The sequence below is a fragment of the Rhyacophila brunnea genome, unplaced genomic scaffold (genome assembly GCF_057557595.1).
Source record: "Rhyacophila brunnea isolate RB1 unplaced genomic scaffold, BYU_Rbru_1.0 scaffold_19, whole genome shotgun sequence".
NCBI classification, from domain to species: Eukaryota; Metazoa; Arthropoda; class Insecta; order Trichoptera; family Rhyacophilidae; genus Rhyacophila; species Rhyacophila brunnea.
In genome coordinates, this window is record NW_028232848.1 from 24608141 (window position 1) to 24625131 (window position 16991).

The 16991-nt window shown below is 30.1% G+C and overlaps 1 protein-coding gene across 1 annotated transcript in view; it reads right to left on the reverse strand.

Annotated features, from left to right (window-relative positions):
• LOC147072864 (lachesin-like) overlaps nucleotides 1–16991 on the reverse strand; it is a 275503-nt gene that overhangs the window by 229684 nt on the left and 28828 nt on the right. The window contains exon 2 of the mRNA XM_085945738.1: nucleotides 14707–14798. Coding sequence (XP_085801864.1) covers nucleotides 14707–14791 — 85 coding nt within the window. The 5' untranslated portion in view covers nucleotides 14792–14798. The remainder of the gene's footprint in view (nucleotides 1–14706; nucleotides 14799–16991) is intronic.

Sequence of the window (16991 nt, forward strand, 5' to 3'; positions counted from 1 at the left end):
TTATATTAAAATATTAAGATGTATCTTGAGATTCATATTTTTGTCACTTTAGATTTACATTTATTATTTATTTATACCAAACAATCATTTAAAACAAGTTATAAATAAGATTATAATTCTGATAAATTGTGTATAAATGGATATTGTCATTTTCTGGATGCGGACTTAATTATTGATAATAGAATGGAAAAACGAGTAAAAAATATTGAAAACTATGAATTAGTATGCGTCTCGGTATGTAGTCAGCCGAATCACAGTTTATCGGGAGATGTTGTATGGAAAATAGAAGACGACACGATGGCAAAGCAATTACCGCATCGGCTAATAAAATCGTGGATCCCAGATTTGAATCCCATGCCTGGAAAATTCTCATGTTGTTTTTCAATGTGTATTTGGTATGGACCTAATAGATTGAATAGAAGTGGCATATTGTATTTCTCGTAAAAAAAATATCGCCCTTCTGTCGAGGCCCATATTATCTTCTTAGGATCGGACATGGTTTATAAAAATTGATTACTATTTTATTGAATCTAATAAGATTAGAACAATAAGTACTATCTGCTATGCTTCATGAAAAACGCGTAATTTTTTTTATCTCAATCCTATACGATCTCCCTCTCCGGCAAGATGGTTTACGGTGAAATGTGCTACGGTAAAATGCAATACGTACGATTTTAGTTAAAATAACCATTGATACAAGGTATGAGTAACAATACAAATAGAAGCTTTACAAAAATCTTTTAAAAAGAGAAAAAAAATCAATTACCTACTTACTAAATTATTAAAATAAAAACAGACAATACATTAATGATACAATTTAATATTGCGCACCCGGGGAATAATAGTGGCACAACTCAAAAAAACTTGTTTTTGCAGGAGAACAGTTTGAAAATTTTATTTTGGTGTGTTAAATCAGCTTTTTTTAAAATTTACTTTATAATAGCGTGAAGTTGACACACTTGAATCATCTCATTTTGAATGTTATCCGCAATAATAATGGCACAATGATCATTGTGCCACTATTTCTGCTTGAATTCAAGTACAATGTTATGATATGATAATGACATAAATGCTTTTAAGGCCACCATTATATTTTTAAGAATTATGCCGCTATTTGGGCGAATAGAAATGATATATTGAATCATTTCTGCATGCTTTACTTAAAACGACAAATTTGGACTTGTGCCACTATTATTCCCCGAGTGCAAATGTTATCTGTAAGGTGTTTTTGAAGGGAGTCATTTGATATTCATTAAACGTGTTATTATGGTTAAATTATTTATAAGCCTTCTTATGCTATTGTAAGGATATCTGATCATGTAGTAACTATTTTCGCAATTGTCAAGTAATAATCCACTACAGAGGGTACAGTATTGAGTCCGAAACGAATAAGAGGCAATGTTATATGAAAATGTACATACTAGTGAATCGAGTCACGTAACCAAAACGAGCCGACTCAATGAATCGAGATGAAGAACTAAGACATTCTGCATATATTTTGTACCTCCACAAAAAGAATATTACAACGACTTCTACATTTCTTCGCAAAGTGACAAGAATGCCAATTTGTCGGGAAAAATTGTGTCGAGCATGTTTCCTTTCAAGAATACTAATGCAGTTATTTTACAATTCGAAATATAGTTCCAGGATTTCATCTAACCGACTTGTCCAAGTAATCACAGAATTTCTTATAATTTAACAATATATGGTGATACTTATAAGTCTACACTTTATACAATATTATATTTTTATATGGTTTCAAACATTCTATGTTATACGAATTTAAGTTAATAATTAATAATATAATGACTGCATCTTCAAAAAATATTTTCAAAGCCTTTTACAAATCTGACTTGCAGTTTGTTGGCAATAAACAGTTAGACGATAGAAAAAAAATGCTCACAGTGATCTTAAAATAGAGTTTTTCTATATGAAGTAGGATTAAATTTGTCCTTTGTGGTATGAGAAAAAAGAGGATATACGTAATGTGATAAGAATATTATTAAATTAGAAATTATTATTGGTAAATGCTGCGGCTGACAAATGTGTTATGTTTATTGATGACTAAAATTATTAAACATGGAACATGCTTTGCCTACTGATTTTCTGAATGCTGGTTATCCAAATTCGATAAAAAATTTATTTATCAAAGTAATTGAGGATTCAAACAATTTAACTTTTCTGAAAATTATGTAATTACGATAATAAAACTAACGTTATAATAAAGCAATAATACGTATATGTAGTATGTAGGCTACTGACCGTAAAATGAAAATAGTCGGCGCGCGTAAGTAATCGGGGCGGCGCGCGGGCCGCGGGTGGGCTACGCGTCATTCTACGTCAATTTTTATAACGCTTTTGCGTCGGAGATCATGAGTAAAACATGGTCCATGTTAAAATATTTGTTAAAATAATGGATTTAAAACCAGAATACAGCGTATGTAGACACACTGTTACAAATTTTCATAAAATATGCTGACATAATACACTATCCAGGTTGCGTGTAGAAACACCTTTATTATTATAGAGCCCTGGTTATAAATTTTAACTGCCACGTCATTAATAAAATTATTGATTCATGCTTTCCTATTTTCTATGAATTAATAATAAAAAAATTATGTTAATTATATTGACTAGGTAATTAAAATAGTGTGTCGTTATTATTTACTTATTATTTTAAAGAATTGAAAACAAACAATTGAGCATTACATAAACAATTAATAAATAGGTAAACAATGATAATATATAAATGAGTAAAACGAAATAATTGAGAAAAAATGTAAATTAAACCATACGAGTATAAGTAGGTACATATTATATATAAACTAATTAAATAATAATTATACAACTATTGATATAAGTACTAGGTTTCCCCAAGTATATAAAATACCTCCTCCAGTTCCCTTAGTATCTCAAGAGTAACTAACAGTGATATAATTAGGCGACACATTTTTGGATTTGTCAGATGTTGCGAGTGGCACAGTGGCATCCCAATCCATATTATTATTTTATGGTTCTTATTTTTTTTATCTTTGTTTTTGTTTTATTATTTCATTCAAAACTGAAGAAATACACACTTTTTATAACCAAAAGCATCTATGATGATATAGATAACTTTAAAAAAATCTCAGCAACTTATGAGATAAGCAGTAGGATTTGAATACAGATTTTTTACTTGTTGGACAATGAGACTTTTTATAATATATTATAGAAAACATCTTCCAAATGTAAATTTTGGTAACCATAGCAAATTTATAGTAACATCTATCGATAAACATTATACTTAACGCTGACAGCAAGACTTACTCAGAAAAGACTTACTTAGATCAAATTGTAGATTAAGTCGCGTCACAGAAGTCAAATCAATAAACATCTACAAAAAAACAATTCTGTGCTCAATCAAAAATCAATTAACTCATTTAGTGCTAACACCGCAATTGACGCGTTTGGAGTCGTTGGCTATTATATATAATTAACGTGTTATTTAAATGTGGTAATTAAAAGATAATTCAAAGGATAGCAGTGATTTTGACTTCACATCTCAGAAACGTAAACTAAAAATCCAAACAACTACAAATCGGTGACCCCGTAAAATAAATAAACAACCACATGTCGCAGAAAACATAAATATTATATATAGTGGTAAAATCTGTACTCCATGTTAGTTGTATATTTGTTATTGTCAGTGTATACTGAAGTCTCTAAAAGGTAAAACATTGGTCTCAAAAAAGGTTTAAATGAACAAGTAAAATAATAATTAAACTAGTTAAAATAAAAAAAATGTGCACATAAATAATATTTAATTTACAGCAAGCGGTGTGCTTTTGTAAAAGTATAGAAAACATTTATCGACCTAGCTTTATTATAAGTCTATTTGTGTACAAAAAGCTTACGATTCACCGAGGCGTTGCATACTTTTCAATCTCTTTTTACAAAGTTATACTAGCGCGTCAATATTATCGCCGGTGTAATGCAATTTTCCTGAAACTCGGCTGCAGATTGAAACTTTTGCTACAGTGTCAAGTTTCAGGAAGACTTTTGTTGAGTAAATTTTACAACAAATATAGTTTGTTTGGTAAACACTCTTCACTATTTTAAGTTGATATTATTTTACGGAGATTTATTATGTTTTAAAAAATAGTATTTCTAACGCAAATGATAATTATTTTCTATATTACTTTAATCTCTCAAGACACTGTTATAATACCGTGGGGTTACTGCCAAACTTAAAAGTTTGTAAGTATGTAAAACATGTTATTTATATTCTGTTATAATAATATATAGGTACAATATATGGCACGTTTATATAAAGACGTTTTAAGTCGCTGGGACATGTATTCCGGGTGCCGCAAAAAAATGCGACACTCCGTACCTTTGTAGCACAGCCTCAAGGGTTCCGTCATCGTGGCCGGCCCTCCCTCACCCTGCAGCGGTGCTACAAAAGTGATCTACGCACTGCAGGTCTGGAATGGAAGGAGGCGCAAGAGTTGGCGATGGATCGAGGTAAGTGGCGCGAACTTGTGCCCCAATGCTGGGCCGTGACAGAGCGAAAGAAGAGAAGAAGAACAAAAGATAAGGCACCAATGCCAAACGGCTCTTCATCTGTAGCACTCGCTTTTATATACCTATTAACGAAAATCTAATGGCCTTTTGTTGTAAGTATGAGGGAAAAAACATGTTAAGTATGGGGTTATGGCTATTCTAAAGTTTGACATCTTCTATAAAATCAGTCTTGTTCTAAACCTAATTAAAAACAGGTTTATTTAATAAATAGCAGTATATTATATTATTTTAGTATGTTAAATAGTCTACATTCACCAATAATTTTAGACAAAATATTGCCTAGTCATTATTAAGAAACGGTCATACTTAATCATCTTTGGCAGACAAGATTTTATAAATTTTGATAGTTTACTTTGTATTCATATTGGAATCAAGGATCATAATCATCGAAAGTCATATCGCTGTGGTCCTATCGCCAGTGTATTATTTTAGTTAGATCAACAATATTATAATGATTAAATTTGTCTACTACAATTATTATTAATAGTACTAGTAATTTACGTGTTCGAAAAATACCATTTATTACATTAACAAAACCTCTCTTTTATCCAAAACTACCTTAATTGGTCTTACAAACCTTTTTCTGTATAAATTTTTAATACAGGTTCAACAATAAAATTGAATCCGGAGATATTGGTATCTGTCATCTTATTAAGTTTTTCTTGAGCACGTATTGAATAATCAGCAGTTACAAACATTTATCAATAATAATATTAATACTTTGAAAAAGTACTTTCCTGTGGAATACACATAATAATTAATCATTAACTCAAAATACCTAAATTGTTGACTTAACAACTTTTGACAATAACCTAAGATATAAACTACGGTATATTATAGTAAAATAATAAAATAGACCAAAATTATATTGTGTTAAAGAAGCTAAAAAAATAAATCACTTAATTTTTCACTGAAGATAAAAAATAACCTAAGCACACTGCTTATATATTGTATTTGGCTGTACCCCAATATATAAACTGAATAATTTTGTTGAACATAATCTCTGTTGTTTCTCATAGTGGATATAAACTTGGGCATAAATCATTTGTCACAGACTTTGGCAATTCTGCAACTATTCCAAAATTTTTCGTATAAGCGCAATCTTTTTGACTCCATAAAAATATAAAAAAGAAAAGTATTTTTATACTTCTGTGGGAAAAAACAAGAGGTATGAAAACATATTATACATACTACAATAGTTGCATATAAAGTTATAATTTTACCCCATAATTTGTATGGCAGTATGAGGTTACAGTATGTTAAAAGAATTGGGTACTTTTATTAAATACAACATATAAGTGCTCTAATCTACTTAGCTGCTGATCAATCTATAACTCACACTACAACTATGTAATCTGAAATTCAAATTTCAGAGCCTAAAAGGTATCCAACTTCTATAATTCCTTGAGACTCCTTTTGGTTCCGAGGTTGTATGGATACTATCCGTGGCTTTATCCAACTGACTTTCTCTTAGGCATGCTTGCATACTGCAGTCTGCAATTTAGAAGAAATCTTTATTTAGCTACGTATTTTTTCGACTTATACGAGGTATAAATGAGAACTCTGCCATTCTGGGTAGTGTTAACCTGTGTGTCCCTGATAACTATCTTAGAAATAGAGACCTTCTGTTGTTTATTCTCCCAAGGTGCAGAACCAACCTGCCACTGGTAATGCCAATTGGGAGGGCGATAGCTATGTTTAACGAAATTGCTTCGGGTGTTGATATATTCCACTTACGTGAGAATGAGTTTCGGTGGACGTTGTTTTATAAATTCTTAAAATAGGGTCTGCTTATCTCATCCGGTGTACTTCCTTGTACCTATCTTATTTATCTACTCATCTATCTCTTTTGCTATGTAATACTGTTATATTTATATATCTTTGTTTCTAAATGTCATGTTGTGAACGTCTTAAACTTATAATTTGTAATGTCCACAATATGTTAAAAAAAAAAATGAATAATTAATCAAGATAAATCATAACTTAAATCATTAAAGATAGCATGACGTGTTGCTTGTAAATTAAATCCGTAAATACTATTATCTTTTAACTGAAAATTACGTGGTTGGTTTTGATTTTTTTTTTTTGTTTGAAACTATTGAATATTCATACAACTACTGTAGTTTTGTAACAGTAATACAGAATGTGCCCAAGTATTGAAATATTAATTAGTTCCAAAAATTCTAGTAATACATTGAAAAGCAATATACGAATTTAACATTCTCGGTATTTTATTCGAAGCATTTGATTTTATAAGCGAAAACTTTACCATCAATAGTCTACTTCTTATGGAATAGTAGAAAAGTTAAGTCAATTAGAAATTTTAAATTCAAATTTCCATACAATACCCAGTCGAAAGTATTAATTCTGAATCTTCAGCAGCTACAAAACGTCACTTAAGAAGTTGGCAAAAGCAACCCCGTTTTCCTAAGTTGTAAAATCTCATTAAGGTTGCATTTAAGGATTTAAGTAGGCATGCATTGCATGAGAATATATGTGTATGCAGACTGGGTAACCAGAGATCCCCCATTTCACCATAGTGTTGTCGTGGGTACGTCCGACATTAGTTTGAATGCTGGTGAAGGCTTTTCATGTAGTTACGGTACTCGATACTGGCACCTGGAGAAAAATGCGCTACTGACCTATTATGTAATGTAAACACACCCAAAGACTCTCTGTATCGTAAATTATGACAGTTCAGTAGGGCAGGACATGTTTTTCTTAAATAAAAAATATATAAATTGAAAGTTAGATAGATTAGTGAAATGGGTAAACAGGAGTTTTTTTGCATGCAGGTCTTGTTAGAGACTACTAAAAATCGAGAAGAATATGTGAAGAAGATAAATGGTTAAAGCACGTTTTGGACTGTAGCACATTGAAAAAAGCTATTATGATATATAGTTATTGTTTTAAATTTGAGTTAAAATGATATATGCAAAAAAAATATATGTAGGTACAATTTAAGTACGAAATATAAAATCAACGTATAAGCCAAAACAATAATATATATTTACCTAGAAAATACAAAGTATGTTTGTTAACAAAATTGATATAATCGACTGAGGGTATTTGATGGAATTTGAATATAAATTATTTAATTGATTTCAGTTTTTTATTATTCCATTTGACTTATTTTTTCGAGCCTGGTTTCAGTTTTTGGTATCTACGGATACTGTGCGCACTCACAAATGGCAAATGCATGCTGCAACAGAATACTGTTAATTCTTATATAACAATAATTCAATATAACAAAGTTTATTTATTACTAAGTAAAGGAGCAAGCATAAAAACTAGTATTGGCAATTTGAAGTGTTTGGAAATACCACAGTTAATACTCACTATTAATATATTAAAAGGCACATAAAACTCATAAGGGTGAAACTAAAGTAAAGTGCTACATAATGAGAATAAATTATTATCATACAATACTCGATTCGCAAAATACGACTCAAATGGAATAAGTATAAAACTAAAATCAATTGTTTTGTTTGTTGTTTGTTGTTTGTTGTTTGTTTTTTTTGTTGTTTATTTTGTTTTGTTTATTGTTTTTTTTGTTTATTTTGTTTATTGTTTTTTTAATTCCATTTTTAAATTATTACGACAGATCAAAATTAAAGTTGATGTTCGTTTGTTCAACTTTTATTGTCATCAGAATTATTTAAATTTTATTACAACGTTTTTATTAGGTCGTATTCTTATTTGTCCGGTGGTTGTTTGTCCGGTACAAATCTTGCAATCGATTTTTAACTAACTTTCCGACTAACTAGACATTTAAAACATTTAGAATATATCAGAACACGATGCCAATGCATTTTTTCTAAATACTTTTGCGATTTTTAAGTAGAATTAAATTCATTTTCAGTTAATTCTGTTTTGCATAAAAAGTTATTTTGGAAGAAATCCGTAATCCAATCCACTATTATCGGTTGCTAGGGTCCTAACAACTAAATTATTAATATATACGTGCGTTACTATGGAAATCAATACGAGTGTCAAAATGACATTTCAGTATTATTTCTATCAAATACAATTTTTTTGATCGTTTAAGCTAGTCAAGTCAAGTTTATATAATGATTCAACAGAAAATTAAAAAACGTTGTATATTTTTATGTTGTAATTATTATTGATAGTGAGATATTAGGTAGTATTATTAGGCTTAGAAAGATTAGCGTATATCGATCAACGAAGTATTGTGTTGTAAAGCCAAGTACTTCAACTTGCATATTATAATATTCAAAAGTTTATTTCCGCTGAATACATTATAATGTGAGTATTCCTATGCAATGCCACATACAATACAGAAACATAGTTTTCGTTATTGAATTCGAGTGTCTGGAAAATTTGAATTATTCCGTTTCCTTTGAGAAAAATACTTTTATTTTATTAAACAGGGAAAGATACATTTTATCAAGAATTTCCCTCCCTGTTCTCATATTTTCTATTTTAGGGCGGAAGTTACGCACACAATGATACGGAGGCGCATATTTAAGGAAATAAAACTGCACGTAACCTAAAAATTTTCCTCTCGACAATTTTCCTTTAAGAAACGAATGTGCCCTATCTGAAGAGGTTCATTCAAAATCAATACAAAAAATCTGAAAAATATTATAATATAATACCATTTATATATAAAAATACAATTTATAGGTACTTGGTATTTACCCATATTATTATAAAAAATAGAAAAAAATGTTTTGAGGGAAATCACTTACCCTGAAAGTGTAAGAGGTGTGTCCGATTCACACTCGGTCTAACTTTTGGTAAATGTGCCGCAGATGCCGTCATGAGATTTTATAACTTTCTTTTTAGACCAAACCAAACCTAACCTAACCAAAACTAACCTACCCTAACCTAATATTACCTAATATAATCTTAGTTTATGATAATGATGCATCAAAATGCATGAAAATTTCAAATTTTTAGTAAACAATTATTTCATAGAAAAGCCTATGCGCCGACAGAAAAAGGTGTGTAATATAATTGTCTACATGGAATAAACTGTTTTCGTAAAAAAAAATATAAAAGCTCATGACGGCATCTGCGGTACAATTACCTAACTTTTTTCTAATATATATGTAGGTTTCTGAGGTTTTTTTATATAAGATTTATATACATTTTTCAATAATAAAAACCCTTGAGTACCCTATATTCTGTTTTGAATAAATATAAATACATATTGCGATACATGATGAGCTTTACAAAAAGTAAAAATGAAGTTAATGTTATATTATAATTGAGGGGCTGAGAAATAAAGGAGTAGGTACAAATGACATTTAATTAAAAATGAGTTTGAAGTATTTTTTTACATCACCACGTATACATTTATGCGTGGAACATTATTAACACATTCTACTGCTTTGTATGATAAATTACAAGAATGTGAGTCTTAAAATTGAATTGCATTACATCAGTATTTACCAATGTATGTGATATTGGCCCTAGGGGGCGCTCTGGAGCAACATTCTATGAAGGTGGTAGTAGCCTCGGAAGTAATTGGAGGAAATTGTAAGCAAAAGGAAAATACAAGTATTTTTGAAAAATTATTGATGATATTATGTAGTGTACACAGTTTAATTCGTAGTTTTAACTATATCTTTCAAATCAACAAACAAAATACGATTGTTATTAGAGTTTCATTTGTATTTCTGGGAATTCAAAACTATTAACTTGTATTTATTTTCAGTTGACTGGTTTTTAAATTAATTAAAAAAATACTTAGGTATGTAATATGTTCATTTTTTCTAATTCCTAAGTTATTATATTAATATTATGTGATCTACTAACACGTATAAATTCAGTATTAGCCCCGTTTAGACGTACACAAATTTACTGCTGTATTATCACGGCCATAACACGAAAATGTAAAAACACAAAAATAAATACGTATTATCGTGCAAATTGCTAGATTGCATGCAGCATAGATCATAAAAGATCAGAAGCTTCTGAATTTTCACGCGACAATTGGACTGTGAGATATCTGCGTTTGCGCAGTAGAACGATAGTGGCAAGCCTACTGGAAAAAATGAACTACACCATGCAGAGACTCATCACGAGTAGTCAAATAGCACTATACAATGACACCATCACGTCTTGTTTACTCTTGAAGAGGGTAATTGGAGAGACAGTAAGCACTTGTATGACGTGTAAACTGTTATTATCGCGATAGTTTAAAATACAGACTATTGGTACAAGTAAGTCCACTCATGTCTAAATGCGCAATTAGACTATATGTTAATTAAATTTAGCTGTCTGTAATAAAATTGACAGTTGACATTTACATACATTTTTTTTTTCGTTTAAGACTATTTTGTTATTGAATGTAAATATTTTGATTATAACCTTAGAAGTATACATTAAAGGTATTTCTGGTATGTTTTTGAAGTTTTTGAAAAAAAAAAATTGTTATTTAAATCCAATTTCAGAAAATACAAAAATATAACGGTAATTGTGTCACATGATTGGATGTTACATAATTTATCGAGTATTTTGAGTAGCTACATTAATACGTTAAAAGTTATGAATAAAATTTTTCTATACATCAAATCGTTTGCATGTCTGTACGAAAAAATAATGCCGCTTTAAAAAGGTATACGGAATAAATGAAAAGCTCCGGAAAAAGCTCACCGCGACGCTGAATTTTTAACGCCGCGACGAGCTTACGCCGAGAAAAATGAAGACGTTCTGAGAAAATCGCGAAAGACCCCACTCGCTAAATTAACTTTGCAGCAGCGCTTCAAACTGAGCTTTTGTAATGTAAACTACGCCAATGTGATATTGTATACAATGATAAATAACTATTTAATCCACGCAATGAAACAACTGAATATAAAATAGAATTTATTGCGGTATAAATTTAGGGTGTGACTGATTATTTTGATGCCACGATACCACAGGTTCTATAACAAATATCGTCATGATCATCAGCTGGGGACTTATTTACTACTGTCTGTGGTTGCTAAAGTTCCCTCATATAATTTTTAATATGAAATATCTCAGCACAATAATGTGTTTTATAATTAATATTCAAAAAAAAAGTATTATGGATATATTAGAATGCGTGGATTTGAGATCTGAGAGAAATCAAATAAGCAGTTTAGTATATAAAGCTTATCTATTAATTATTCGTTGAATTAAGAAAAGTTTAATTAGGTTAATCAAAACTAGGATTTGGGAATATATTGATGCCATCTAGGAGTTAAGGTAAAATACATTGATTCAAAACTACTAATATAATATGTCAATATGTTAATCACCTGACACGCACATTCGGGAGCATCAGTTATTTGTTCTCCCAAGGAGCAGAACTAAGCTGCCATTGTTAATGTCAACCAAAGGGATGGCAGTAACTCTGTTCAACCAAATCGCTTCGAATGTTGATATATTCTACCTAAATGAAGATGAGTATAGGTGGATGTTGTTTTATACATTCAAATACGGTCTGCTTAGCTCATTCGGTGTACTTCCTTGTATCTAATTTATATTTTTTTGTATTTACACTTTTCTACTGTTTAATATTCATTATCTAGTCAGCAGCGAATGAGACTCGCTGTATATTTATATATTATGTATAGTATAGATAATAATTTTTTAATTACAACCTTTAAAATGCACGTTAATTACATAGATCGGCCGCCTGTTCATTACGCGCCGGGTGCGTCTTCAGCGTCCAAAGTATTAATAAATTAATATTGATCTATTTATTTTTTACCTAATATGTACTGTTTTAATAATATTTCTTTGTTTCCGAATGGCATGTTGTAAACGCCTTAAATTAACAATTTGTAATGTTCACTACTTATATGTAAAAATAAATATAATTTGAATTTGGAAAATATTTCGTAGGGCACAAGAAACAAATAAACACTAAGAACACATTGAAATGAAATGGTTCGGGAATCACTGTCTTTTAAGATATTTAAATTATATGTTATGTAGTAAATAAGCACTGCTTCTAGTAATATCCGATTTCGATAAAGCAATGTTTTGGCACGAATCCGAAAATACATTTTACTCTGTAAGTGAAAACTGATTACAAAAAGCTTTCACGACTCTATTATTTTCATTAAATCTACATAACAATAATTTGCATTAATGAATATTCAAATCAAGTTAATGCTTGCTTAAGTTGTTTACTGCGTAGGCAAAATCCGCAAACCGCCATTGATCCGACCAGTACAGGTCGAAAAGCTCCCCCTGTCTAGTGACTTGAAAGACTTGGGTGCGGGCTGGTGCACGATCCAGGCTTAAGAACGGTAAGCTTTAAGGTCCCATAGGTGAGCAGCGCAGGTGATGGGTTAGGGTCGATTTTACTCGTGGTGCTTTATTGTCTTGCCCGTATAGTGTCGCCAGAACAAAAAACTTCTACTGCTTATTAAGAGGATTACTTTTACGGTTTTGATGAAGACTTGTATTTTTCAATCATTATTAAATCAAACTGACTACTAACAAGAACTGAATATATATATATACAATATTAAAATTATCGACCAAAGGTATTTGATGGAATTTGAATTGAAGATATTGGATCTTTTGTTGTTCGGTGTGTAGATCCAACATCTATTATTTGTATGCAGAAAGTTGCGTCGTGTGTGTGATATTATATGTTCGGGGCGCAATAGAAATAAGACACAGTGATGTATTTTCTTGGGTTTATATTGTGGCATTACATTTTAGATTATAGATGTTTGATGCACAGCATTAAACCGTAATGACACATTGGCATTGATGTTATGTTACGTATGATTTAAATTGTGATTTTATTAAAATTGAATTGGATATTCACTGAGTTGCGCGTGATTATTTGACTGTACAATTCTAGCTCGAAAATGCAACTGATTTGTTAACTCTCATTTCTGCTTAGTATTATTGTCTGTGCCATACAAATGACCACAGACAATAATACGTCGGTTGTAGAGTTGTGTAAACCTCTACACTTTTTATTTGAGTCATTTTTTGCGACCCGGGTTTCGCCTTTCGGCATCCTTAGGCACCGTGTACACTCACCAAAAGGCAAATAAATACTGAAAACGAATAATATTAACTCTAACGTATATATCCAATAAATACAATAAAGTAGGTAAAAAAATCCATTACCCACCTATCAAGTCAAGAGTAACAATAAAAAATATATCAAACAGATTATGAATACTTGAAGTGTTTGTAAAAAACCCCCAATCTTATTAATAATAATACACTCGATAAGCATATAATAAATCGTCAAACCTAATAATAGATCATTAGTAATTACAAACAATAAAAATACTATACTAAAAAGGTGTAAAATCGTCCATTCTAGGAACAATCGTACAATGGTACAATGAACAATGGTACGGTTGTCAGTGTTTATTTTCCTTTTGGTGAGTGTACACAGTGCCCGAAGATGCCAAAAGAATATATTATATATATATATATCAACTTTCGAAAATGTTCACAATTTTTTTCGTAAATGAATGAACCCATCAAATAATTATGCGACAAAAGAAACCTACAGTCTAGACGTAAAGACACATTTTAGTATCTATTAAATGAGAGACGCAGCTGATTCGTCTACTTGAGACGATTGTATACACGAAACGCCATGGTGACAGACTGGAAAGTAGTTGTGGCTTAAATTTATCACCTTCAAAGCTTGATACTTGATATGCACGTGCGTGCCTTAGATTCATTTGCATAATATGATAGACTCAGTTTATTTTGTGAGCCGTATACCTGAGATGTTAACATATACACAAAACTATAGTAGCTGTACGGGAATTGGTTGTAGATCCCACACCTCATCCCCTATCTTGGTAATACAATAGTACCATGAGAGCGCGTTAGTTTTATTATATACCTACACCAATATCACATTTGAAACATGCAGTTTGACTGTGAAAAAAGATTCCTTACACCATTTTGACTTTGACATTTTGATATATTTAATATTATATTTTACTTTATTCGTAAATTCTATATGTTGTTAAAAATATATTGACAAGAATACCACTGAATTCAAATTTAAATCCAACCATTTCTTATGAATTATGATTATAACCAATTTATGTATTTAATCTTAGGATTGTACCTCCCGAAGATTCACATTTAACTAATGTTTTCGTATTAAAGGTATATTATTATTACCTACATTAGAAAAATATTACTTACCGGTTATAAATTCTGCCAGTATGAATATCCAAGCCGAGAGCATTTTTGGACAAAATGCTCCAACATCAAAATTTAGTGGCCTCATAGTGTATCTGAAAAAAAAAGAAAAAATACTTAGAATATTAATTTGTCTACATTATTATTAGATTTTAATGAATAAATTCAAAATTATACAGCAACTTCTTACAGTATTTCGTGCTGAAATATGTTTAAAACATAAAAGGTGAGCTTTACTCGAATTGACAACATTATAAAATTGGCAACATTGCTTAACTCTCTCATTTAGTCTTGGAAAAGCAGTGAATATAAAGATGTTACCATTTTGCTTAAGTAGCAATATAAAAAATAAGCCAAGTTAGCTTAACAGTCATTACAATATATAATAGTGTAATAACCCAACACATATTTTAAAGTTGACAACTTATTTCACAGTGTGTATACGACGTTACTAATAATTATTATTTGATAATTAATAAATTAATTATACTATTATTTATATACTTAAATTATACAGCTAAAAAATACTCACACATAATAATATTACGTAGAACAGATTCAATGATTCTTTTAGATAGTGAAAGTTATTTTTTAATAGCACCCATCTTTATTTCAATACAAAATAGTATAAGTTACTCAACTGTAAATTATTATTATAGTGATAAACTCATTACAAATATTATGCTAAAAGAGCCAAGTAACAATATTTGAAACATCTTTTCAGAGAAAAATTAAAATAAGATTGCTAGTATTTTCACACACTGTATTCTTCAAAAAGTCCTAAAATCATCATCATATTTAATAACATTCAAAAACAATATACCATTAGTAACCAATTTTATATAAATAGTAAAGACTGGCAAGTTTAACGTGAGGCTCCGCTGGATATTGTCGGTCTCTATGCTACGCCTTTTTGACTTAACAATCTCAGTATTTTTTACCATATTCAATCCTAAGAAAATCAGGTCCACTTCTGGTTCCCGGGAGTCGAACTCGGGATCCAAGACATTATAATATATCAATGTAGTAACCGCTCAAAAATCCATTTATTTAGGTATATGTAATTATTTCTGGGGTAAATAAGATGTAATGTATAGAATGTATAGAATATTAAATAAAAAGATCTGAAGAGTAAATGGAGTACAAAGAAATTGAAGGTTTACAGTGTATTAAAATTTGTATCCTTATTAAAAACAATAAGACGTATAAGTAGATAAGTTTTATTGACAAAAATCTTTCGTTGCGTAAATAATTCCGAAAGGAAATAACTCTTTGTCAACACTTAAAGTTTTATTTGAAATTAACAAGGTTCATTTACATTATCGCTTTTTATAACATCAAACAAAATAAATTTAATGACTGTTTTTCACCCCCTGAAAAAAAATTTGAAACATTTGAATGTTATAGTGCCTTTTTTAAATGTCGATTAAATTAAATCTGAAATTGTCTTTTGTGCCATAAAATAAAACCGTGCGTCGTGAGAAGCGAGCTTTGAAGCTCTGTTAAGTTGAGATAAAATCATCAAAAGGAGCTTTTAAAGTATAAAGACTGCGATGTCTGTGTTTCTTTAATATTTGCCGAGTCATGCGTCATCTTAAAGAGAGTTTTATAGTTCCTCCTACGAAAGTAGATATACTACTTGTAATAAATTTTAAACATTTCGATTTTTTTTCAACACATGGTGAGTTTTATCAATTAATTATAAGCACCGTAATTTATGTTTGAGTTTATGAAAAATATTGTAATTATTTTGATTAGATAGAGGTAGAAAACGAGCTTTGTATTGTGAGAAAGGGATGTCTTAGTAAAACTTATTAAAATAACCCAATTTAATATAATATGCGGTTTATACCTATGTCTAATAGATAAAAGAAAATCAAAAAATTATAGATAGCGATTAAAAAGTGGCATCTCTGGCGGCTAATTTGAATCTAGTAAATAATATTGTTTTGAGTGTTTTTTATCTGTCTACAATAAAACAAATTTGTTAAAAGAGTACCGATTACCTACTGAAACATACATCAAAACTAGTATAACATATTATTATATCCTATTAAATCATTAGACCACGTTACGTGTCTATTGTTACGTACGCATGAGTCCAACTAACTAGTGTAACAATACTTGCAATTCAACATAATTTTATTGTCCATATCTAGGGACACTTATATTTTCGATACGTGTATTAATATATTATACTAACCACGGATAAAGTGACCATTAAAAGAAATTAATGTTTATTGTAACAACACACTTACAATCGATCAATAATTAATATTGTAGAATTT